Genomic DNA, 26,557 nt, shown 5'->3' on the forward strand with positions numbered 1-26,557 from the left:
AGATTCACTGTCCATTTTCCGGTATAGTCAGGCAACTTTGGTTTGCGTGCTGCTTAACAAGTCGGTTCTCTGGCCTCCATCTCGTCCTCTGCTTTCTTAGATACTGTAGCTCAAAGTGCTGCCTGTTATCAGAACTAATCGGTTGCTAAATTCTTTTTTTGGTAGCTTCAGTTTGCAATGCAACGGCGTAGTTTCCACCATGTTCCTTGGCATAGTTCATCTTGGATCTGTATTTATCAGCAACTTAGCCTATACTTTATTCCCTTTTTGATGGTAATAGCATCTATATATTCAAGCGAAAATATGGATTTGAAAACATCGTAGGACAGTAAAATTTACATACATAAAGGAAAATCAATATGCTCGTGAAACTAGGAGTCAAATGTACGGCGAACTTTTTTGTTTTTGCCTGTAAAGCGAGACGCTCTAATGTAAATACGTAAAGAATTGCGAAATTTGCATATTTTGCGATTGGAGAACTTTGTAAGACTACAAAGGTTTTAAATTTTGGAAACTTTTTTAACCAAACGAAATTAAAATACATACTACATAAGAAGAACAATATTTACATAAAACAAGTGATTTTTATATTTTATTTTCAATAAATATCAATATACATGCCAATAGTTTTAAATCTTACTTTCAATTTGGCAGAATTTTTATAAGGATAAATAGCAAACATATGGAAAAAATTAAGGCTACATTTTGACAGACAAGCAATACTATCGGATTTTAATTGAAACGCTCTTTATATATGTATGTACATACATACATATCGTCGTTTAAAGTACAAAACCGCGTAAGCGAGGTTACATAAATTATTTTCAAGAGAGTAAAAACACTCGTATTTCAACATGGTTCCCTTTTTTATAAAGCAATCGCATTACTGGCTAGTATATTTCAGGACGAATTGATAAGGATTGAGTCAAGAGCTTGTGTGAGTAAATCCAGTTTTTGGCAGCAAATGTCAGTTATGCGGTTTTGTACTTGAAACGACGATATGTATGTATGTACATTAGAGTGCATACCTCCCCATACAAAAAAAAAAAAAAAATCGGTGCTGTTTTTCCATTGGAATTATAAAATCTATTATATTTTAAGACGTCCACCAAAATATTTTAGAAAAATATTAAGATTTAAGCAAGCTGGACCGATTTGAAAATACCTCCAAAAATGGAGTTTTTTATGAATAAAAATGGTTTCTTAAAGATTTTTTGAAAAAATCTCCTCAAATGACAAAACGGTTTAAGCTTAAAAAATTTACATAAAAATATTAAAAAAAAAAATTTGAACGGAATCGTATTAATGAGATTTTTGATGCTGTTTTTTTTTAATTTTTTCAAAGATTGGTATAAGAAAAACTTGAATAACTGAACCGAAACTCTTCCGATTTAGACTTGTAAGGTATCATTGGAAAGGTATTTTCTTACCCTTTTTAGTTCTTAGGAAAAGGTAGGATTAACGAACATCAGTCAAAGTTGGATTAAAATGTGTTGGGATTTAAAAAAAAAAAAAAAAATTGGGACACGAATGACTTTTTTTGCACATAAATAAAAATAGTGGGAAAATACCTCTCTACCGAGATCCCATAAGTCTAAATCAGAATAGTTTTGGGCCAGTTAGTTAAGTTTTTCGTAAATCAATCTTTGAAAAAAGTAAAAAAAAAAACAGCATCAAAAATCTCATTAATACGATTCCGTTGAAAAGATTTTTAAATATTTTTATGCAGATTTTTTAAGCTTAATCTGTTTTGTCATCTGAGGGGACTTTCTTCAAAAAATTCTTTAAGAAACTATTTTTATTCATAAAAAACTGCATTTTTGGAGATATTTTCAAATCGGTCCAGCTCGCTTAAATCTTAATATTTTTCCGAAATATTTTGATGGATGTCTTAAAATGTAATAAATTTTGTTATCCCGGCGGAAAAACCGCAACTTTTTTTTTGGTGATGCAGTCTAATGTACATATGTAACATGTACACATGTATGTATGAATGCCCATGCGGCATTTTCGCACCAAAGGAATTTTTTGCACAGCTGTCCAAAACCCCGTAAAAAGCAACAATTACCTAAAAAAAAAATAAACCAAACAAGAGCACAGCAGGGAGAAAACATGAAAGATTCCTCGACTTGCTGTTGGTCGTTGGATTTTCATTTTTTACCTAAAAAACACCACTTTTCGTATAGGATTAGCATTTTGCTGACATTTTATTGGTGGAAGAATTTTGCAAAAATAAAAAACCTACAATGAAGCAACAACAACAGATAAAGAAGTATGAGAGATTTTCAAAAAATTATGTTTCGTAGAAATGAAAAATTTCTCGATGCAAAAGAGCGAGCGTTTGAAATAAGTATAAGAGCGGGAGGCTTGAAAACTGAACCAATGCTTGGCTAAAAAATAGCTGAGCTAAGCAACCCCTTGGACAAGTAAAAAAATTGAAAATTGATTGTGTAATGTTGTGAATGTACTGAACATAGCAGAGCAGCAGATCGGAGAGACAGATTTGTTACATACCTACAAACGTGCACATAGTACATACATACATACATACAATGTATGTGTGGAAGGTATTTTTTAGCAGAGAGTGTTCACTGAGAACTTCGTTTGTCAGCTATGTATTTGGCTGATCACTTTTTTATGTGCGAGGAGAGGGTTGAAAGTGTTGCGATGCTGCAATTTTGGGCTATTCGAAATTTTATATTAGAATCATTTTTTAAGGACATTGCTACGTATATTAGACGCTTGCTATGGAAGAGTTGAATCAGTTTGAGCCTTGATGCCAAGCTTGCGAGACAATCTGCTGGATATATCGCTTTTATTTCTTTAAGATTTCATTCGAAAGAAAGAGTTGCAATCGAAGATACGTCGATACTTCGCTGCAAGGAAAACGATTTCGAAACAAGAAATTTAAAAATAAAAAAAAGACGATAAGACTTGTGTGGTTTTGTGAAATTTTTGCGAAAAGAAAAAATATGGAATAGTGCTGTTCTTGGATTTTATGGAATGGAAATAAAAAAAAATTTAGGAAAATAATATTCATTTGAAAAATATTAAAGCGTATAAAATAAATGCAAGCATAAAACAAAATTAGAAAATTTATATAAATATTTTTAATTAAATAATTTAAATAAATATATATTAACTAAAAAAATTTCATAAATAAATAAAAAATTAACAAATAATACTGATGAACTTTCTAAAAGCGTTAAAAACTGAATTGAAAAATTTTAAATTTTATAAAAATATTATTATTTTTTTTGCAAAAAATAACATAATTTAGAACTATTAAACAACCATGAATTTTTAGCAAAAAGAATCAGTAATTAAAATTTCAAAAATTTACTTTTTAAATAAAAAATAATAATTAAAATTCTTGTAACGCTGGAAAATTAGTGATGTGCAAGAGTAAATTTTTTAAATAAAAACTAACACTCAAATTAAATTTTGAAAAGGAACAAAACACGTTGCTGTGAAAAGTGGGTGAAAATATTGCCAGTTCGGTTGAGTGCAATCGTTGATTTGAACAAAAAAACAACACTTGTACAACAACAAATACAGTTTCCGCCAAAATGTCTACCCAACTGGAATTTATTATGCAATTGTATATGATGAATTTGCTGCAGCAACAACAGCAACAACAGCAACATCAGCAGTTGCAACACCAACAACAACAACAACAACAGCAGCTGCAACACCAACAACAGCAACAACAAATGCACATTCTACCCTCACTCAACAAGCGTGAGATGGAGATGGACATAAGCAGCAGCACAATGACAGCAACAACAATCACCAACCCACAACAGCAGCTGCAGCAGCAACAGCAACAACAAATGCAGCAGCAGCAGCCGCCGACGCACAATCCAAGAACGCAATTACGCAAAAATTCGCAAACCACTACAACAACCACCACCACCACCACCACCAACTGTAGTAGTAGCAGTAGTTGTACCACCCGTAGTCCCAATAGTAATTCCAACTCCACAATAGCCATACAACAACAACCACAACAACAACAAAAACAACAACAACATAACACACAACACAATCTATCCCCCCTACAACAGTTGCTGCTCGGCCAATTGGTGTCACAGCCACCATCGATGCCGCCGCCGCCGCCGTCAATGTTAGCGACCACGCCATCCGCCTACAACACAGCTTCGAATTTGTTGTTAACACCAACAACACCAAATTCGGGATTGTCTGCAGCGACGGCGCTATCATTGGCAGCAGCGGCTTATAACACCTCGGCCAGCGGTCAACTTCCCATACAAACACATTTATTTCCCACAAACAATTTGGTTTCTAGTAATACTACCACTATTACAGCTGGTAATTTTCTTCAATCTTCCACAGTGACATCTACGCCCACCGAGGAAGAGGAAGAGTATGAGTATGAAGAGGAGGAGTTGAGAGAAGTGAATGAAGTAGTAGAGGTGGCGGCGGCGTCAACGCAGCTCGAGGAGGAGGAGGAGGAATGTAGTCCCTTGGACGAAATTTCGCCCGCATCCAATGGCGTTGAAGATGTCAGTGGCACCGTTTCGGTGGAGGAGGATGAGAAGGTATGTGCACAAGCGCAAGATTTGAGCGAAAGACGCGAAGATCGGCGAGTGTGTGTGAAGAAAGTTGGGTCCGATGCAAAAGAAGGTACCGACGAGGAGCAGCTAAATTCAGGTGATGTCGGCCAAGTTGCGTCTGATGAAGCTGATGAGGACGAGGACGAGGAAGAGGAGGAGGAAGATGAAAAACCTCTGGCTAGCCTGTTGAATAGCAGCTATTCTGAGAGAAGCGCCAGTGACACCAGAAATGCTTCGAAAGTTGTGGATACGAGTGTGGTAAGTGCGCTTTCATTATTGACAATATGTACACTGTAAGAAAACGAATGTTTATTTACTGCCAAAAAATGTGTTTGTTTGCATTTTAAATTTACATATTTTTCGTAAATTTAAGCAGAATGTTTTTTTCAGTAAATTTGACACATTTTCGTTTCGCACACTTTTATTTAAAAAAATGCCACATTTATGAGTGTGCGAATTCGAGGATAAAAAGGTACGTAAAAGTAACCTGCCTTTTTATATGAATAATTCAACTAATATTTTACAAACTGTACATATGCACGTAGATACAATTTGTAGGTATATATATATATGTGATCTAGGGTGATCCTTAAAAAATATCAACATCATGGTGCGTCGCTTAATTTTATTCTACGTACAAAATACAGAGATACACAAAAACTTAAAAAAAAAAATTTTGGGGTTTGAAAAAATTATTTTTTTAATCGCACAATTTTGACTCTGGCCAGTTAAAATAAGGCGCATGTCGGGGTTATCAGATTTTGCAATTTAAAATAATTAAATTTTTTCAAACTCTGGTTCTCTAAAAAGTTATTTAAAAAAATTTGAAATTTTCGCGGATGTATTGTACGTAGAATTAAACTTAGATGTTGATATTATAAAACTACCCTAACAAGCCAAGAATTTTGGTAACAATTGTATACTTAAATCAAGCCAAAAACAAGAATTTCGGTTACAAAAGTAGGGTAATCCAGAAAATTGTTATACAGAGTACGAAATTTTTACTAAACAACAAATTGCACTTTACCCCACGTTTCCACCTTCTACAGATTGTGTTAAAAGAGCTGTGTTAAGACAGAAATGTCAGGTGGAGACCGTAATTTTCTACTGTTAAACCATATCTGTCTTGCCGAATCTCTTACCGTCGCTGTCTTAATTTGAAGTGTCATTTCGTAGTTTGACAACTTAGTCTTCATGTTACATTTAGGCAGCAAGGTTGCCCACATAAGAAGACGGGAATAAGTTAATACAGAAATTTGACAGATGTTAAGACACACTTAGTATAAAATGGAGACGTGGGGTTAGGGATTATTGATATTCACAGAACTTTTTAACTTCTTTTAGAACGAAAATTTTNGTATGGGACCACCTCTGAGACACAACTCTTCCGATGAAAAAAGTATTATCGAAATCGGTTGACGTAGTCCAAAGTTATGCGGTAACATACATAACACAAAAAAAAAATATTCGGACGAACTGATAACCTCCTCCTTTTTTGGAAGTCGGTTAAAAATAGTCCAAACTGTTCAAAATATCGTCTATCTTTGATATAAAGACGTATCAAGAAATTTCACATCTTTTTCTTGACCGTAAAATAGGGATATTCACACTGATCTCCTTAATTCGTTACTTGGCAGTTTTACTTATATTTATGTTTTGTTTTTGTAAATAAATATGTTTTCTTCTCCCAACAGAACATAAGGAAGCTACAACCTTCATTGAGTAAGATTTTATAGTTCTCTTTCCGAGCGTAATCTTTTGAGAACTCTATTTTTCTTTTGCCTGCTAATATCTCCTAGAAAAATTAATATGCATTTGTCACACCAAACGAAATTAGTTAAAAATTGGTTAGAAAAAACAAAGGTTCCTACTAGTGTTGGCATCGGAAAACCGATTATAATAGGTTATTTTCGATAATCGATTTAATTGTATCGAAAATTTCCGTTCGATTTATCGTACGGTTAACCAATTAATTTCCAAAATAGTCGTAAAGAAACCATTAAAAAGTGACTAAATTGAAAAACCGCCCAATAACAGCTAGGAATTACTTTTAATTTTTTGCTACGTTTTTAGTTGAAAATCGTTGAAAATATTTTGTATGCAAAAAAAATGTGCAACACCGCCGGCCAACAAAAATTGCTAAACATCATTGGCAAGTCCAGGCTACTTCAAACCAGTGCTGGAAAAATAGGTATAATTGTACTTTTTTAGCACTTTTACAGGAACATTCACTACGTAGAGAAATCAGACAGATCCATCTAACCTTGGGAGCTTTTTTCTTAAGCAGGCTATGAGATCTCTAACAGATGAATCAGCGTTAGCGACAAATGAAGACTTAAATGAATGCGCGATCCTAACCTGTATAGACAATTTTGCCGTAAAAAATTAGTTAGAAGAATGGTCAAAAAGACTTTCAGTGGATGTAAAGCTTAAATTACTTAAATGTGGATGCAGTCGATTGGACATGGCGTGGTATAGGCAGGTTATCCTCACATTCTGGTACAATCAAAAGTATTTACTTGACGACGAGTAAAAATGTGTAATATGTAATTTCCTAAGTACATTTGTATCCTCTTAGGTAAAATTTTTCTCTCCCATTGACTACAATTTACAAGTTTCGTTTTCCATCTCTGTTTTAATGTGATACAGAACTGCATACTCAAAATCTTTCTAAGAAAGCTAATTAAAAAGCTCGAAATTTTTACGAAAGTTTGTTGGATTTTTGTTTAATACTGCACAAAGGTGGATTCATAAGGGTTTTGTTAAAGAATACACTATATTTTTATACAAAATTACTAAAATTAAATAACTAATAAAAAAATATAATATAAAATATAAAATGTGCTTATAATTCTGACAAGGATTGTGTAACGGATGGTATGGATTTTTAGCGTTTGTTTCCAAAATTTAACAAGAAATGTATCTTTTCATAATACGGTCAGTTTTTATAGCTTATTAAGTAAATGTTTATTTATTTATTTTTGATTTTAACCGAAACGATCGTGTAATCGGTAAATTTCCTACAATTAATTGCAATTGATACTCGAATGCTTTCGATTAATCAATTAACCGATTTTATTTTATTTGCCATCACTAGTCTCTACAAATCTGCATTTCAAAGGTAATCAGGGAACAGCTCATGGGAGCTACATAGGCGAAGACTTTTGAAGAGNTTTTGACTCTGGCCAGTTAAAATAAGGCGCATGTCGGGGTTATCAGATTTTGCAATTTAAAATAATTAAATTTTTTCAAACTCTGGTTCTCTAAAAAGTTATTTAAAAAAATTTGAAATTTTCGCGGATGTATTGTACGTAGAATTAAACTTAGATGTTGATATTATAAAACTACCCTAACAAGCCAAGAATTTTGGTAACAATTGTATACTTAAATCAAGCCAAAAACAAGAATTTCGGTTACAAAAGTAGGGTAATCCAGAAAATTGTTATACAGAGTACGAAATTTTTACTAAACAACAAATTGCACTTTACCCCACGTTTCCACCTTCTACAGATTGTGTTAAAAGAGCTGTGTTAAGACAGAAATGTCAGGTGGAGACCGTAATTTTCTACTGTTAAACCATATCTGTCTTGCCGAATCTCTTACCGTCGCTGTCTTAATTTGAAGTGTCATTTCGTAGTTTGACAACTTAGTCTTCATGTTACATTTAGGCAGCAAGGTTGCCCACATAAGAAGACGGGAATAAGTTAATACAGAAATTTGACAGATGTTAAGACACACTTAGTATAAAATGGAGACGTGGGGTTAGGGATTATTGATATTCACAGAACTTTTTAACTTCTTTTAGAACGAAAATTTTCTCTGAGTGTATGTACAGGCCTACGTACAGGCATATGCACATATAGTTGTGTACCTGCGCCTACCATACAAAGTATACTTGACCAGTGCAGAAAATTCCTAGCACCGTCAACAAACAAAGGATTTATGCGCTTTTTGATAGAATTTTCTATTTATTTAATAAACATTGAGCAAACAATAGAACAAGTAATTTTTAGCAAAAAAAAAAGNCAAACTGTTCAAAATATCGTCTATCTTTGATATAAAGACGTATCAAGAAATTTCACATCTTTTTCTTGACCGTAAAATAGGGATATTCACACTGATCTCCTTAATTCGTTACTTGGCAGTTTTACTTATATTTATGTTTTGTTTTTGTAAATAAATATGTTTTCTTCTCCCAACAGAACATAAGGAAGCTACAACCTTCATTGAGTAAGATTTTATAGTTCTCTTTCCGAGCGTAATCTTTTGAGAACTCTATTTTTCTTTTGCCTGCTAATATCTCCTAGAAAAATTAATATGCATTTGTCACACCAAACGAAATTAGTTAAAAATTGGTTAGAAAAAACAAAGGTTCCTACTAGTGTTGGCATCGGAAAACCGATTATAATAGGTTATTTTCGATAATCGATTTAATTGTATCGAAAATTTCCGTTCGATTTATCGTACGGTTAACCAATTAATTTCCAAAATAGTCGTAAAGAAACCATTAAAAAGTGACTAAATTGAAAAACCGCCCAATAACAGCTAGGAATTACTTTTAATTTTTTGCTACGTTTTTAGTTGAAAATCGTTGAAAATATTTTGTATGCAAAAAAAATGTGCAACACCGCCGGCCAACAAAAATTGCTAAACATCATTGGCAAGTCCAGGCTACTTCAAACCAGTGCTGGAAAAATAGGTATAATTGTACTTTTTTAGCACTTTTACAGGAACATTCACTACGTAGAGAAATCAGACAGATCCATCTAACCTTGGGAGCTTTTTTCTTAAGCAGGCTATGAGATCTCTAACAGATGAATCAGCGTTAGCGACAAATGAAGACTTAAATGAATGCGCGATCCTAACCTGTATAGACAATTTTGCCGTAAAAAATTAGTTAGAAGAATGGTCAAAAAGACTTTCAGTGGATGTAAAGCTTAAATTACTTAAATGTGGATGCAGTCGATTGGACATGGCGTGGTATAGGCAGGTTATCCTCACATTCTGGTACAATCAAAAGTATTTACTTGACGACGAGTAAAAATGTGTAATATGTAATTTCCTAAGTACATTTGTATCCTCTTAGGTAAAATTTTTCTCTCCCATTGACTACAATTTACAAGTTTCGTTTTCCATCTCTGTTTTAATGTGATACAGAACTGCATACTCAAAATCTTTCTAAGAAAGCTAATTAAAAAGCTCGAAATTTTTACGAAAGTTTGTTGGATTTTTGTTTAATACTGCACAAAGGTGGATTCATAAGGGTTTTGTTAAAGAATACACTATATTTTTATACAAAATTACTAAAATTAAATAACTAATAAAAAAATATAATATAAAATATAAAATGTGCTTATAATTCTGACAAGGATTGTGTAACGGATGGTATGGATTTTTAGCGTTTGTTTCCAAAATTTAACAAGAAATGTATCTTTTCATAATACGGTCAGTTTTTATAGCTTATTAAGTAAATGTTTATTTATTTATTTTTGATTTTAACCGAAACGATCGTGTAATCGGTAAATTTCCTACAATTAATTGCAATTGATACTCGAATGCTTTCGATTAATCAATTAACCGATTTTATTTTATTTGCCATCACTAGTCTCTACAAATCTGCATTTCAAAGGTAATCAGGGAACAGCTCATGGGAGCTACATAGGCGAAGACTTTTGAAGAGCCCTTTTCCACGATCAAATCATTAATTCTGGAGACTATTTACTCATTAAGGAACATATCGAGCCCTAACCGCCAAAAAGATGTACGCGACTTTAAACAAATTTTTTGTTTTTGATTGTTTATTCAGATATATATAGCGCTCAGTATTTAAATACTTAATATAAAGACTACGCCCCTGATACGAGTTTTATACAAAGTTGTTTTGCCACAATGACAGGACTCTTAAGGCAGACGTTTCTAATGCCATAAACTGAACCTAACTAGAACTGAGAGTTAAAGGAGAAGTTTTTTTTTTACAGCAACTTGGGCTAAATATCGATATAGAAATATAGAAAATGCAAATTTCCTCATTGACTGTAGAACATTACATCATCATTGACAGTAGAATATTGAGTGTAATTGCATAGCTGACGAATTGGCCAGGAATGGTACGACCACGTATGTACATACATCCTTCGTTCCCATGACAGTGGGACCGTAACTTGAATGGCCACGATTACTTAGCCGAATACTGTTATGCTAGCAAACTAACGAAAACCCTGAGGAATGCACAATCTTGCAGTAAAGGTCACCTACGTTAGGTTAGGTTGCAGTGGCTGCCTTCATCCAGATCCCGATCCCGTTTTGACTCCATAATGACCGTGCTCCTAGAAATAGAATAGTTGTATTTACAAAGCTTTGAAGCGCGCAGATTTTTTATGATCTTTAATCAGATAATTAGGGGATTCACAAGACGTGTTAACCGTCGTAAAATCTTAAGCTTAACACTTGTTTATGTAAAATAGCGGTTAAAATGGTTGGGGGGTTGGCTAATTATATATTCTTTATCAATTTAAAAGAATTTCGGTTTAGTTAGAAATCCCCTAAAACCATTTTAATTAAAAAAGATGTTAACCTTAAGATTTTACGACGGTTAACACGTCTTGTGAATCCCCTAAATATCTCAAAATCATGTGCCCAATTGATGCCGGAGTAATTGTTGAGCATTTTCTACCATACAAAAAAATCGTCTACAAAAAAAAAAAAAAAAATCAAAAATCAACGTGATTTTTTTTATCAACTTATGGCTTTATTCATAAAAAATAAAGTAGGTTTAAAAAGCCCTATAAATTGACGTTTTCATATATTTTTCAATTTATAAACCTTTTATAAAGCTACTACATTTTTTATGAATAAGGCTATTAAAATTTAATGGGCTATAAAACTGCATATTCGAATTTTTTTGAAATTTTGATGAAAATTTCCTGAACTTTTCTTAATTATCTCCAAAGTTTGAAATTTTCATTTACATGTTTTTTTTTTTTGTTGCAGAATGCGCTACATTTTTATAAAAATTAGCAAAAAAAATTATTATGAAAACATTACGAATATCGTAATAAAATCAATGAAATGAATTCGGCGTGTGTGTATGTACTTAACGGTGGTCCAAAACAAGTAAAGTCGGTATTCTATACCGAAAAAATATACCCCAATTTTTTTATTTGAAATTAAAAAATATTTAAGGGTCGCTCAAAGCGCTCAAAGTTTTCCATGTATTTTATATGGGGGAAAACAATTTTTCGTAGAAATGGTATATTTTGAAATTAAAAAGCGCTCAAGGTTTTCCATGTATTTTATATGGGAAAAAATCAAAAATGGTATAGAATTATTAAAAATCATTATTTTGCGATCGGAAAACTCTGGTTCTCTTCAGGAGACTTCCTGTAACTATTAATATCCAAATGTTTGTTTAACCATTTTTAATACTAAAGATTTTTTAATTGTTCCCCCCTCCCCCTTTGCATTTTCTGGGGTTTTTGGTGGGCCTATAAAATATAGTTACTATAAAAAAATGGTTGAATAAAAAATTGTGTATTATTATTGGGAATCTCCTGAAGAGAAACACAGTTTTCCGGACGAAAAATATTGATTTTCAAGAAGTCTATACCATTTTTGATTTTTTCCCATATAAAATACATGGAAAACCTTGAAAAATTTTATGGGGTGGGAGCAAAAAAATCCCGACTTTACTTTCTTTTTTACATGCATTTTTGGACCACCCTAATGTACATACATATATACATATGTAGCATGTATGTATGTATCTCAATTCTTGATAATAACAAAACTTTGTGTAGTGTTACAAAGTATGCAAAATTGATTTTTATGTTTAAAAATCTATTAGTAAGAGTTGAGCCACTTAAAGATTACGTGTTTGTATATACATACATACGTATGTATGTACAAAAGTACGCACATACATAATGTCTGCAGTATGTAGGATACACCGCAAGTGTTGTTCCATGCAAATGTTTACAGTATCCATTACCATCCATTGCCGCCTTACAGCTGTGCAAGATCAAAAACACAAATTCGACAACAATGTTGCAATTACTGCTAAAAACAGGGCAGAAAATAAACAAAAATTAAACGACAACTTTATTTCTAATGAAAATACGAGCGATTTAAGTAAATAAACTTTAGGTTGAGATGCCCAGATTTAGAAGCGGAGAATTCGTGTGGGCCGATTGAACGTGACGTACTTACTTATACGAATATTGCAGGGCTATATATACATATATATATGGATGCGAAATCAACTGTACAACATACATTGTATTCTCAACAACGCGGCTAGAGAAAAGCGATTTTGATTGCTGCTACAAGCAAGAAATGTAATGAAGAGGCCTAATCAAAACTGGTCGTTAAAAATATGCTAAATAATTCAAATGGCAAATCCTCGTCTCAAGATAGAAGTTCTTAGCTTTTTTTTGTATTAGAATAGGGTATGGCACCCAGGTACTGGATGAGAAAAAAAAATACGCCCATCGGCATGAACTATAACAAACAGTTAGGTTAGGTCGTTGTTGTAATAACCCAAGACTTCACTGGTAGGCACCGCAAAGCCACTGTGATGCCCAGAAGAGGATTTTTGTCAAAACATGCCATTGAAAGTCTTTAAATTATTCCGACTTACAAAAATACCCTTTAAGGTCGTTGCCATTTAGGCCTTTTCCGAACGACCAGTTTGGCTATTTTTCTTTTGTCTATTTAATATTTATTTATTTTTTTTTAATAAAATAACCAGCACCACATAAATTCACATTTCAAACTATAACAGTTACACCCAAATATTTTAAACTTTTAAACTTTTTAGAAAAATTTTAGGTATGCAGTTTTATAGCCCATTAAATTTTAGTGGGTTAAAGTGAAAATTTCAAGACGCTAGGAAATCGCGTTGATTTAATTTTGTTTTTTGTTTTTGGCTAACGGTGTTGTGCATTTTCTTCCATATAAAGTATGCTCGAGACTGAGAAGCTCATCAAACTCCATATGCCTCGTTTCGATCTATTATAGTTTACTCATTTCGAGCTCATTGAGGACCACAAATATTATTTACCCTCAACTATTTTTACAGATTTCTTTTAACCACGTGAATGTTATTTTTTTGCTTACAATATATAACTTCCTTTTTCCAATTACCACTCTTTCCAGCCCTTCCAGACGCCCACGAAGCAGCAGGCTGATTCCACTCATTATCTGTCACAACCGAGCTCAACCATTTCCCAGGATACCAGCAACTCGTTTACCCAACTTATGGACAGCGATGTCTCCAATATGACGCCAATGTCATTGGCCAAAACCCTACTTACACCGCCTGCTAGCGATCAAGTGCCAACAGCTAATAATAAAAAGCTTTGCATCAATCCTGCCACGCAGTCTATCGTCCATGAGACCTCACAGTCCGCACCCAATGCAACTGCGCTCAGCAGCTCTGCAGGTCTTATGAGTCTCACCACTGTCAGCAGTTTAGATGCTTTTCTACAAAATGAGGAGAATCTAAAGAATTTGCGCAAAGTTTCCTCTTACCTGGAGTGTGAGAATGCGCTATGTCGTCAGGAGAATTTACGCGAACATTTCCATTGCTTCGATGAACCCTGTCAGGGTAAAATACTAAGCAAAAAGGATGATATCATACGCCATTTGAAATGGCATAAGAAACGCAAAGAGAGTTTGCTGCTCGGCTTTGCGCGCTTCTCCGCCTCCGATGACTGTGAGCCAACCTATGGTGCGGGATGCGCGTATTGTTGGAAGCAAACGCATTATCATTGCGTTTACGAGGATTGTCCGAAGGTGTACGTGAGCACAAGTGATGTGCAGATGCATGCGAACTTTCATCGCAAGAATTCGGAAATTGTACAGGAGGGTTTTCGACGCTTTCGTGCACACGAAAATTGCAAGATCGAGGATTGTCCATTCTTTGGCAAGAAGACGTCGCATTATCACTGCTGTCGAGAGGGCTGCAATCACACGTTCAAGAACAAGGCGGATATGGGTAAGTTTTGGAGGATGGAAAAGAAGACATGAGCGGGATAATGATTTGTATCTCTTCATTTAGATAAACACAAAACCTACCATTTGCGCGACTATCAGCTCACCCAGGACGGCTTCAAGAAGATACTCAAGACAGAGCCATGCCCCTTTGAGGGTTGCAAATTCTCAACCGTCTGCAATCACATCCATTGCGTGCGTGAAGGCTGTAACTATATTCTGCATTCGAGCAGTCAAATGATAAGCCACAAGCGCAAGCACGATCGTCTCGACGGCGAACAGGCCTACCAGAATTTCAAAAAGCAAAAGGATTCAAGCGGCGAAGACTCACCAGCGCCAATCGCTCGAACATTAGCGCCGTCAACCGCAGCAGCTACCACACACTCGACGACACCATTGTCTTCACTGAGCGCAGATCGTTTTCTGGCGCGTAAACGTGGACGACCGCCAAAAAAAATTGTAATACTTGAACCAATTCAGGACGCATACATTTCTCATTTGATTTTCCTCTTCACTTTCAGGAACTGCCCGTTAAGACGGAGTCAACTAAACGCATCAAACTGGAGTCGAACAATGAGCCAATGGGCGCCGCTGCTGCCGCTCAACTCGCCGCCAATAATGGTGCTAACAATTCACAGTTGTCTGCCGCCGCAGCAGCCGGTCTCTTTCCATCGCCCTTCCTTACCAACTTCAATGCCGCCACAGCGGCCGCCGCGGCAGCTGCTGTTGCTCAGAACATGCAAATGCAAGATCCCAACGCACCCAATATGCAGTTGACGCACCTGATGGCACTCTTCCAGCTACAAAATCCGCTCTTCTACCAAAATCTCTATCCGGGCGGCTTGCCAACAAATATGGCTAATATGTTGGGTGCAGCGGCGATGGCTGGTACCATGCCATCTGTCAGTGGCCTCTACGGTAATATGGCGGCTTTCGGCAGCGCGCCGGGCGCAAACATAAAATCAGAATTCGGCGACAAGCAGCAGCCACAACAGCAGTATAAGGAGTGAAGGCGAGCCGTTGTTTTGCGCAGGCGTTTGTTGAATAGGTTTTGGCGATAGGGGTCGGTCGGTCGGCCAATTACTGTACATCGCTTTGGGAAGCATGCGGTTTCGAAGGTTGCAATGTTGCAATTGATTTTGGGCGATATGTTGCAGACGTTATACGCCCTCAAAGGGTTATTGTTGGTTGTTTTAAAAATCCGAGGGCGATAATTGAGCTGTGTCGTACGTTGAGTCTCTCGTTTTGGAAAGCTTAAGTGTAACAAAATTGCAAGATAATAAAGCTCACTAGCTCTCTATGCTAAGGGTGCGTACCACAGAGGGACGAGCATCACGGAGCGAAACCAGGCGGAGCGAAGCAAAGCTGCAGGTGTTCACCCTGCTTGTATGAATTCGCCTTGGTCATAAAGCTGAAAAATGAAATAGAAAAGTCAAAATAAAAAAAAGCTTTGCTTTCAGCTCCGAAACGCTTCTGAAAAAGCTTGCTGTATAAACATTTTCATATAGCTACAGCGGGTTGAAAGCTTCGCACGGCTCGACACTGCTCCTTCTGTGTACGTACCCCAATTATGCAAGATATCAAGTTTAGATCATACATTTCTTTAGCCGTTTGATCCTCTGAATAGTTGTTTCTCTATATAGATTTAATGCAATTTACTCGCATTTAAGAAAGCATAAAATCACATAATCAGACATTTTTGGAGCTTTTTAAACTTTTACTTCTTAAACTCATTACAGTTTCTAAACTTCTCATAAAAAATTCTCTAGGAAGCTTTTACTCTGTGCACGGCCATATAAAATGTACAGAAACTTTGAAAAAGCTTTTCCTACGGGAATATGTTTGGGTCGTGACTGATGCTCACATAATTCAATCATTCAATTCAATGTACTCCGGGCTTATTGAAAGTACCTGTTTTTCTAGAAATATCACTTTAATTATCATTTTAGTCATCTCAGCTTCACTTAGATCAGTGATGCTCAGATAGAGCTTTTACTCTGTGTGCGTTCATATAAAATCCACAGAGAGCTTTGAAGAGTTCCGCCCGTGAGCGCTGTTTTGAGCATCACTGACTTAGATAAAAGTTTCTTTGTCAACTTTTCGCAAACTGTGAAAGCTCATGACAGAAGCTCAAAGCTTAAACCATGAACAAAATAACAGTGTTTAGAAAAGCTGACAGAAAAACTTTTGTGAAACTCTCACGTGTCTTCATAAAGTATTGAAGCTATGTAATACTCGATAGTCTCTAAATTAAAACAAAAAAAAAAAAGAAATTTTTCTTTAAACTTTGCAGAATTGATATTAAAACATTTCGTGATAAATGATTAAAAGTAGTATAGACTATTTTGAAATTCTTGAATTAGGAATACGATGAATTTTATAGGATGAGAAAAGCTACATATGTATGTATATACATATACATATGTATGTATATTTTAATAAAAACAGAACACAAAGCAAATTATAACTGTGATTTTTCTTAATAATAAAAATTGTATGCAAATAATTGTACAAAATAGCTAGGTAGAATAAAATTAAATAAATTACATTTGTTAAGTATACACTATGTATGTGTATGTATTTAGAAACCGTTTATTTTATTTTATTTGAGTTTAATTTTTCAGTCTTTTTGGCGCTTGAAATTTTGCTGTAAATTTTCTTCAAGAAATAAATATATGTGCCAAGGCGAATTCATACAAGGGGTAAAAAAACAAAAATTTAGATGTATTTTAAATTTTCTTTTGTTACACAAACATAAAATTTCAGCTTTTCTTCTCTCGAAGAAAAACAGTTATTGCCCCGAAAATTTTAATTAAGAAAATTTGTTTGGTTTTTTACAAGCTTTTATAAAATTTTACGTGTGTGTAATCAATTAACCAACTTCCCGATGAGCTAGAGACTTAATGCAATATGAAAGGGGAATTAATCCGCTAGGTGGGGGCAGGTGTATTTACGGTCCGATATAATTCATATTTGGAATGTATATTAGCTACATGAAAAGGAATAACTCCACAAAAAAATATTGCCCAATAGGTGGCGCAGGAGTTGAGATATTTAGCAAACTCGTATTTTTGGCCCGATTGGCCAATAACTCCAAAAAAATATAGCCGTTAGGTGGCGTGGGGGTAGTCCTAAGTAGGACTCACTTTTACTCAGGGTCCTTTGTGATACCACATGAGGTTTTTCCCCATTCCCCTTTAAATCAGTTGGTGCTTAGCAAAAAAGTGCATAGGCTTCAACGTTCGTTGCTTAGAGGCCATCTAGATCCCAAGAGCTTTTGCTCTCCGTTTTGATAGAGCCGATCAATGGCAGAGAGGATGTGGGATGGTTTACTCTTCGCCTTTATCCATGCAGTTTCTACAATAGTCGTCCCAAGCTGCGCCCTAGTGCGGTGGGCATCTCTGGCTGGCCAGAGTGTTTTGGCGGTTCCATCCGCCATCTTTCATTAGCAACTTTTAGGAATTTTTCACTCAGTAGAAATTCGCATGCTTGAAGAGAGTATCCCTTATATCTGTATCAGGCGATGTCGTTCCATGACGCGCGCAATGGTCAGGTACCCAGACAACGTGTATGCTGAATGTCTCAGCCATTTCTTCAGCCAATAGTAGGAATCGTACAGTGACCAATATATGGATGCGTCCATTTCATGTCATCTTTCTTGCATATATATCAGTCGGGAGAAATGTTAGTAGCTTGTTGAGCGCTTTGGTGACAGTTGTCTTCATGGCTACCGCCAGTCTTTGAACTGAGAGAGAATCCAACCAAACTGCTACCTCCAAGAAAAGAATTGGTCTTACCAGCGCGCTGTAGATGCATATTACAATTTTGTGCTCAAGACCCCAATTTTTGCCAATAGTCCTGGTGCAGAAGTATACGCAGTTGTGACTTTGTGAACTCTTTCATCGATGTTAGGTCCCCCATCTGGAATAAGACCTAGATATTAAATCTGATCAATTCTTGGTGTAGCACCATTTAAGGTAGTATTTCCGGTAGATGAACAGATATGTTGCCTTGTAAATATGTAGTAAAAGATCTGGTTTTGTGGAATTTACTCCCAAACCACGGTTGCTGCACCATCGCGAGGGACTGTTTAGTAGGCCTTGTATGAGATTCGTCAGCGTTACTAAATGAGTACCATCGAGCCCAGGTGATTTGTAGGGTGAGAAGCTGCCAATAGTTACCTTAATGCTTCCATCAGAAATAGTGATGAGGGATTTCACCGTCTCGAGCAATGGTCTGTGAATTGTTCGCTGCTCTGGGTCGGAGTAAATTTTAAAGTTTTTAACAACCACCAATAAAAGCTTACCTTAACTTTTTCTTTTTAATTACCGTCTCTGAAGGTAAATTTTTTTTTTTTGGAATCGCTTGATACACAAAAATTTGTTGTCTTTAATAAAATACATTTAAATTTGTTACTATACATTTTTATTCAATAGTCGCAATTCGCCTTTTTGAGTGACTACATAATAAATTGGATTTATATATTTGGTCAGTTAAATAGTTAAGCTGTTTTACTCAATTTTTTGTGAATACATAAATGTTTTATAGCTAGCTCAATACAATACCATACGTTTTAAGCATTTAAATTTAACAATTTGAAGCATTTTATAAAACTTTTAAAATATTGATTCTCAAGTACATACATATGTATGTCTGTATGTACGCGATAGTGGGTTTTCACTTTTGAGACCTGCAACGTACAATTACTAAGCTAAAAAATACAATACAATACGATTCCTTAATTGATTTTATAACATTTTGCTTTTATTACCTTTTTTAATAAATTATAACACGCACAATTAAATCGAACAATTTGATTATATACGCACGAGCTTATGCTACAGAGATTATGAATTTAACTTTCTGTACTTTTATACAGACGTTTTTGTAGGTAGGTAGTTAAGCGATTATATTTTCATCTAGCACATTTTTTTTTTACTTAATTTTTTTTTTATATTATGGTTTTACAATTATAAACCTAACAGCTATAAGCATACGCATTTATTTTTTCATTATACAATATATGATTTTTATCTGCTTAAATAACTAAATATTTACTTGCTAAGTGTGTGTGGTACTCTCAGCCAATTTGTGTGAAATTAAAAACATATATGTATATGTATATGTACTGTAATAAAATAAGAGGCAAACGCAAAGTCCCATGAAATAGCTAAATAAAAGATACTATATTAAAAACATACATAAGTACATATGTATGCAAAAGTTTTTGTAAACTAAAATAATTAAAGATTTCACCAAGTATTACCACAAGCCAAATTGTCATAAACTTTGTCGCAGCAGTTAGCATTTTTTTCTATCATGACAATAAGATTTATCGACACATTGTGAGTCCTTTCAAAAATATATCAAGACCCTACAGCCAAAAAAACGTATGTGAACTTTTTTCACAATTTTCTTTTTGATGCAGACAAGCATCTACATATATAGATGTTCTAGTAGCATTTCTGCATCGAAAAGTTAAAAAAAAAAAATTCGCTTACATTTTTTAGGCGGTTAGGGCTCGATATTTTCTAAAATGTTATTACCCTTACACATTAATGACAAACTAATCCATACATAAAACATCAATACAAACCTACACTTAAAGAAAATCTAAGTCAATCCCTTTTCTTAAGTACACATTTCCTTTCTCTAATTAGAAAAAAAAAACAACAATCAATTACATTCCATTCAATAACTTATCTTTTGCTTAACTAACATTGATAGAAGCATAGTCCCAATTCAGAGGTCAAGAGATAAAAGTAATGCTTTCGATGAGAGTATTATGCCTGTAAAAGGAAACTAGAGGTGTTACTTAGATCAGTCATGTACAAAACAAGAGATGATTTTTTAAGCTTCACATAGGTTTTGTACGAGCGCGCAGAGAATCAACGCTTTATGATCGTGACTGGTTGGCATACAGATTAGCAAGTTAAATAAACTAGTATCGGCCAGATTAGAATACAGCATATCAAACGCATGCTGCACGCTTTTTGGGGCTGCCGTTAGTGGAACTCGAAGACAACGACTGAGATATCAATCGATCTGGGCGGCGTTGTTGTAGCCGCTACAACAACAACAACAACAAACTAGGTTATACCGAGTCGTTAAAGGTTCGAACTAAAATTCGATAGACCCCAAGCCTGATATCTCTAGTCATCGCGACATCTCAATCGTGTGCGCCCCTCTACAGGCAATGGTGAGCCTTTCAGTGAACTTTTAGCATGAAAAATCGTCTAGTAAAAAAATATAAGAGGTTTACGCGGTTACGAGACGTATAACCGTTTAGATGAATACTATGGGTATTATTTAGTCGGCACTTTCATTTGGGAACTAGTCTGGAAGAAGTTAGTGAGCTTACGAATGGATTCAACTCATCTCTTGACACGTATAAAATGGGGCTTAAAAGACTAAATTTGCAAAAATATGGTTTCTACTTACTAATATTCAATTACATGCATATATACATATATATATGTGTGTATATGTAATTAGCTGCTATTATTTCCAAATTTTCGCCTACATTAACCAATTATTATGTACTATAAATACATACAAAGATTTCAACAATGACTACCTTTCAGATGACAACAGCGATTTTCATTTTAGTTTGCCTAAAAAATTCTCATAATTGTAGACAATTAAATAAAAAAAAAAAAACTGCGAAGGGCTAAGAATTCTGTTGTACTTAGATCTATTGATTTTTCTGCTTCCATTCTACAGTGTAGCAACAATGACTAGCCTCAATACACTGTCCGAAGAGTTGAAGGATTTGTTGTGTAACTTTAAAAGTGGAACATAATTTTCATAAATACACACAAAAAACTAAAATGTTTGGGGTGATAAATCAGCGCAACATGAACTATAGTAGCTTTTGCACTTAGCTTCGCAACGCTTTTAAAAAATTCTGATTTCAAAGCAAACGTTTAAGTAGAAATAACTTATTGCCTTGCATGGATGTCTGATATCTGACTGCTGGAGTAGATCGGCAGTACATCATACTCTACGGAATCGGGAAAAGATCCGAAAATCGATTGTTGCAAGAATCATTTACGCTATTATAAAAAAATTGAAAAGCAATTGTTGCTCTTCTCTTTACTTGTAGAATATGTCTACACATTACATATGTACATACAAAAAAAATGTACCTACAAAGTATTTGTGTTAGAGAGTATTCCAGCATCCATTCGATTCTGTATGTTTTTAGAAAAGTTTTAACTCGTCCATGTTGAAGTTGCACAACAAAATCCCACCGTACAAATCTTAATTCTTACATACACACATAGCCATTAAATGTTTCTGCATATTTTGTAAATTTAGTTCTTAATTTTTGTTGTGGTTGTAATGTTGCATAGCGATTGTGTGGCGTAGGTGCTTTTATTAAAGTTATCAATTCTAATAGCGGCATTTAAAAGCATTTTTGTAGCGTTTTCTTTTACTCATTTTCATTTCCATAAAATTTTTTTTTCTGATGAGTTGCAAGCAATCACAGCAAATTTCTATTACTTAAGCACATGCACATGAATAACTTTTTTTGTTGCTCTTAACTGCGGTGGTCTTCGTTTCGAAAACGGGAAAAAATTATTAATGAATTTTTCCTTAAGTAAATAAGCCTTCAATTATTCACGATTTCGAAAGATCGCTTTTCCAAAAGTATTTTCTTCAAGTAGCCGCAATGGAAGTAATCGAATTGAAGATACTTAGAAAAAAAAATTTGCGGCAACTAGCTTCAATACTAAGTAAAAATCCCAATTTTCATTTGTGCATCATTTTTTATCTCGTGGCTAAAATATTGCCCGTTTTTGGAATATTTCAAGTCTTTCCGCCATCAATCGAATCGAAAACTCGCCGCAGCGTTCGCTATATTTTTCTATGTTTTTCGCTATTTTTGTTTCTTCCATTTGCTATGTATTTTGTTCTTTTATTCTGTATCTTTAATAGAAGCTACGCAAAAATTTCGCTATGAATCAAAACCGTTAGCTGCGACCATTTGTGGCAGCTGCATTCGACGTATCAAGGTTATTACCACTCGCACTGCTGTCGTCTGCACTAGCAGCTGTCTCCGCCACACCCGCTGCCACTGGGACCATCGGGCGCATATGATGCACGGGTCGTATCGATTTCAATTGGGTTGTGCCATTAAAACGCACATTCACCTCACCCACCATGCTTAGGGGATGCATTTCTGTATTACCCGCACCCGACTCTGGTTGCTCAGTGGGCACTATAATCGAAACTGGGGGCACCACTTTGCTGGCGCCTCGCGTTATACTTCCTGCACCGTATAAAGTTTGCCGGCAGTTGAGTGGTGACAGCGCTGTCGGTGTATTCTTATAACCCATTCGACTAAAGAGGCTGTCGCCGCCGCCTCCGACACCATTTCTAGCGCTACTACCACTACCCGTAGAGGCTGTGCTTAGTCCGCTAGTACTACTATTGCTGCTAGTGCTGGGCGGGCTGAGTGGTGTACCCACACCACTGTCAACTTCCAGAGGGCTGCGTATATTTGCACTGCCAAACTGTTGCTCCAACTGGTCGGACAGTTTGAGTTCGGTCAATTTGGATTGCATTTCCGGGGAGTCGAGTAGGCGATTTGGCCGTTGTTGCTGCTGCTGTGGCTGCTGCGTTTGTGGTTGCTGGAGGTGTGGGCTGTCATCCAGTGAACTGCTAGCACTGCTCAGCAATTTTCGTTGTTGCATAGCCGCCGCCTGTGATGTTGGTGATGTTTGTGCGTTGCGTTGCTGTTGTCGCAATTGTTCATAGGTATGTTCAAAAAAAGGTGTCTTCTCCTTCTTCTTTTGTGGCGAACCATGTTCTTCTTTTTCGCTCAACTCTTCTAACACCTTTAGTGGAAACCCCAAATGACTGTTGACCGATACGGATTTGCCGATTTTGCGCTCAGTGAAATGTGGTTTGCGACGCTGACGTTCCAAGTCCTCCAATTGTTGCAGGATGCGTCGCACATCGCCGGGCAATTCCAGTTCGACATTGTGTTCGGCCAGTTGGGAGACGAAGTGGCCGAGTGTTTGTATTGTTAGTTCGAGCGATTGCACCTGTGTTTGCAGTGAGGTGATTTGGCTTTGTTGAGAAGAGCGAGTCTTCTCGAGCTGTGCGATCGACGATTGAGCAAACTGTGAAAAGAAAAATTAGGTGATTTAGGAATGCGAATGGGGATATATCGAATTTTTTGCGGAAATGAAGAGTTGCATACCTGCAGCTGCTGTTCTAGATGCATATTCCGTGTTTTTTCTCTATTCAACATCTCCAAGTGGTGATTTGCAGTTGAGATCTCTTCTTGTAATACATTATATTCGACATTATATTCGATTAGTTGCTTGCTGACGTCCAAAGTGAATACCTGTGGGAGATGAAATTTAAAACTTCTATTAGATTTACTACCGAAGCTTGTGCGAAAGTTGGCTTTACAACTATATATTCTTATAAAAGTTGTTTTATAAAAGGTTAAACGATGCGAGTTACATAGTTGAAAACCAAGCTCAAGATTCCCACCACGTAACAATAAGTAAAAATAGAGTCACTAAGAAGCATTAAATCCTCCACCAAACTCACCAATTTCATAATTTTCTCCATTGTATTTGCTTCCATTTTCGGTACAACTGTTTTCAAATAATCCATAATTTCCTCAAAGTTGTCACGCGCCAGCAATTCATCTTTGTGTACTGTCAGCAAAGCGATAGCAAATTTAAAAATCACTTCCGATGATTCTAGGAAGAGCAAATCGAAAACGCGTGCCACATAACCCAATGGGAATTGTGAGCTGAAAACTGTGAGTATCCATGGTGCCGCATATAATGTTGGCGATACATCGTTCTGATCGAGCCAGATATACAATTCTGGTAAGTGATCCTTGACTAGACGTGACAGCTGATACAATTGCAGTTGGAACTTCTTCATATCTGGTAAATATTTGGTACGCATCTGACGTCTGAACATGAGATGTTTGAGCAATTGGAAAGCATCGGCCTCATCGCACTAAAAGGTTAAAATATAAAGTTATTTAAATGTTTAAGGGAGCACATTTCCTTCTACTCACATGCAACAGCAGTATGCCGCATATAAAACCCAAGCCCTGACAATAGCCAAGCTCTGGATCGAGTATAGAATACGCTTTGAGCAAATTGAACAGTGACAATTGTCCCAAACCGAGTGGATCTTTATAGAATTTGTGATTGGGGAAGGTACGACCCAGATCGATGAAGATGGCATGCTGATGTTCAGTGAGATTCTTCAGTAATGTGTGATAGGGTGTATTGAAATTGGGAAATTTCTTAGTGTCCACTGGTGCTGTATTCATGGAATGCTGATCGGCGAGAAAGGTCCAAACATCGCCACGTTTCGAACGTGGTACGCCACATTTGATTGCTTGTGCCAACACTTTGGGATCTTTCTTGTTGCCGATCTTCATGGAGTCGCGCTCAATAATCTGCTCCCAACGCTCGATTAACTGCTTGTCACATGGCACAATCTCTTCATAGTCGAGTTTGATACGTTTGAGCTCGTTTTCGTTTTGACGCGCCTGCAACATAGCATTTTCGGTTTCCATGCGATTCAAGAGAATGGTCTGGCGAATTGCGGTCTTCCAGAGATCGCGAAGTTCCTCGCGGGTGCGTTTACCACGAATGCGTTCTGCAATGGAAGGGGTGTTATTAGATGTTATAGAGAAATAGCAATAAATACCCACTTTTGATTCTCATCGGTGACATAAATTCATTCTGTGCATCACCGTCCATGCCTTTCGATGGTGTAACCACACTATTTAAAATCGCGTGACGCCAAGAAGCTTGATGCGCTTCCGATTCTTTCGGACTATTGCCGACTTTTATAAAGCTGCAATGAAAAACAAATAAAACTCAGTTCAAATGCCCGCGATCGTTATTTTAAGAATTTTATTTCCCCTTACATGTCCATCATGGGACTCTTTAAGTGCTCTGCGCTGGGTTTGCTCGGACTAGCGCCACCAATCGTATTCGAACGTGAGCGGAATCCCTCTGGTGGCGTTTCATTGCCACTACGACTAACCGGTTGTGGTTCGGTGGAAGCTTCGCGCACCTGAAGGTCCCGCAAACCATGCGGCCCGCCGATGTCATCTTTCGAAGCCTTCCGCTTCAGCAAGTGATCGAATGAGTTGGTAAGCGAGCGCTTGGCCTTCATGAAAATGGTGCTACCACCTAAATATTGATTCAGAAATTCCGAACGATTCTCTGCGGTATCGTGCACATGACGCTGTTGGCGCGATTCACAATGAGCGCGCAGTAGCATCATTAAAAATTGATTTTGTTCCGCCAAAGGTGAGCTTGTCTTCTCCGAACCATAGTACTTGGCCCAAATCATGTCCTGCTCATCATCGGTCAGCGATTCTATGCGTCGAAAGATCATCGCTTGTGTCTTCTTCTCACTTAAGCCCTCAACATCGGTGCAGAGTTTGTGATACCACAGCATGGGGCAGTGCTCGCACGAGAAGATCTGTGTGGCCTCCTTTTTCTTTTGCTCGGCGCATGTTACGAATGCCTGCGAAATGGCAGCAACAATATCGTCGCACACATGATCCGATTGGCATCTGAAGACGTAGCCAATGTAGCCGTCGTTGTGCACCTCACGGCAAATGATGCCAAAGTGATCGGGATTCTTTTGACCCTGCGCACAGCTGGCGACGTCTTTGAAATCCTTGTAGAGCAACACTTGTTTTCGATCCGGCGAAATGAGACGTAGATCGGAGCGGCCAACGAGGAAGACCATAGTACGATTCTGCTCCACGTAAGGTGGAATGCAGCCATACGAAGCAGAGCGATCGCGTTGCTTGGGGATGCTGTCGGGTGGGCGAATGAGAGAGAGAGAGAGAGAGTGGGTGAAAATTATTCGACTCAAGTATTCATTTACGTAAGTTTGAAGTAACGAATTTTTAGCAGCAAGGAAAGAACAAAATCAGGGGTGACTAAAAAAACTATTAAAACATGCGCGTGCAATGCATC

At 36.4% G+C, this 26,557-nt stretch overlaps 2 protein-coding genes across 8 annotated transcripts in view; one reads left to right on the top strand and one right to left on the bottom strand.

Moving 5' to 3' along the window:
• The first annotated feature begins 3,281 nt into the window (after window positions 1-3,281).
• cas (castor zinc finger transcription factor) lies at window positions 3,282-16,182 on the top strand. The gene is made up of 4 exons (XM_017610468.1): window positions 3,282-4,835; window positions 13,731-14,571; window positions 14,635-15,026; window positions 15,089-16,182. The coding sequence occupies exons 1-4, from the start codon at window positions 3,570-3,572 to the stop codon at window positions 15,575-15,577; spliced, it is 2,988 nt and encodes a 995-aa protein (XP_017465957.1). The 5' UTR covers window positions 3,282-3,569; the 3' UTR covers window positions 15,578-16,182.
• A 3,157-nt stretch (window positions 16,183-19,339) lies between these two features.
• Window positions 19,340-26,557, bottom strand: part of plx (PTB_TBC1D1_like and TBC domain-containing protein plx) — a 94,864-nt gene continuing 87,646 nt past the window's right edge. For all 7 annotated transcript variants that reach the window (XM_017610499.1, XM_017610480.1, XM_017610506.1 and 4 more), the window contains 6 exons: window positions 25,489-26,394; window positions 25,270-25,415; window positions 24,622-25,214; window positions 24,138-24,560; window positions 23,779-23,925; window positions 19,340-23,698 (listed from right to left, as the gene is read on the bottom strand). In XM_017610499.1, coding sequence (XP_017465988.1) covers window positions 22,544-23,698; window positions 23,779-23,925; window positions 24,138-24,560; window positions 24,622-25,214; window positions 25,270-25,415; window positions 25,489-26,394 — 3,370 coding nt within the window. In that variant the 3' untranslated portion in view covers window positions 19,340-22,543. The remainder of the gene's footprint in view (window positions 23,699-23,778; window positions 23,926-24,137; window positions 24,561-24,621; window positions 25,215-25,269; window positions 25,416-25,488; window positions 26,395-26,557) is intronic.

The sequence above is a fragment of the Rhagoletis zephyria genome, unplaced genomic scaffold, assembly GCF_001687245.7.
Source record: "Rhagoletis zephyria isolate East Lansing unplaced genomic scaffold, Rhagoletis_zephyria_1.1 Rzeph_scaffold_00012, whole genome shotgun sequence".
NCBI classification, from domain to species: domain Eukaryota; kingdom Metazoa; phylum Arthropoda; class Insecta; order Diptera; family Tephritidae; genus Rhagoletis; species Rhagoletis zephyria.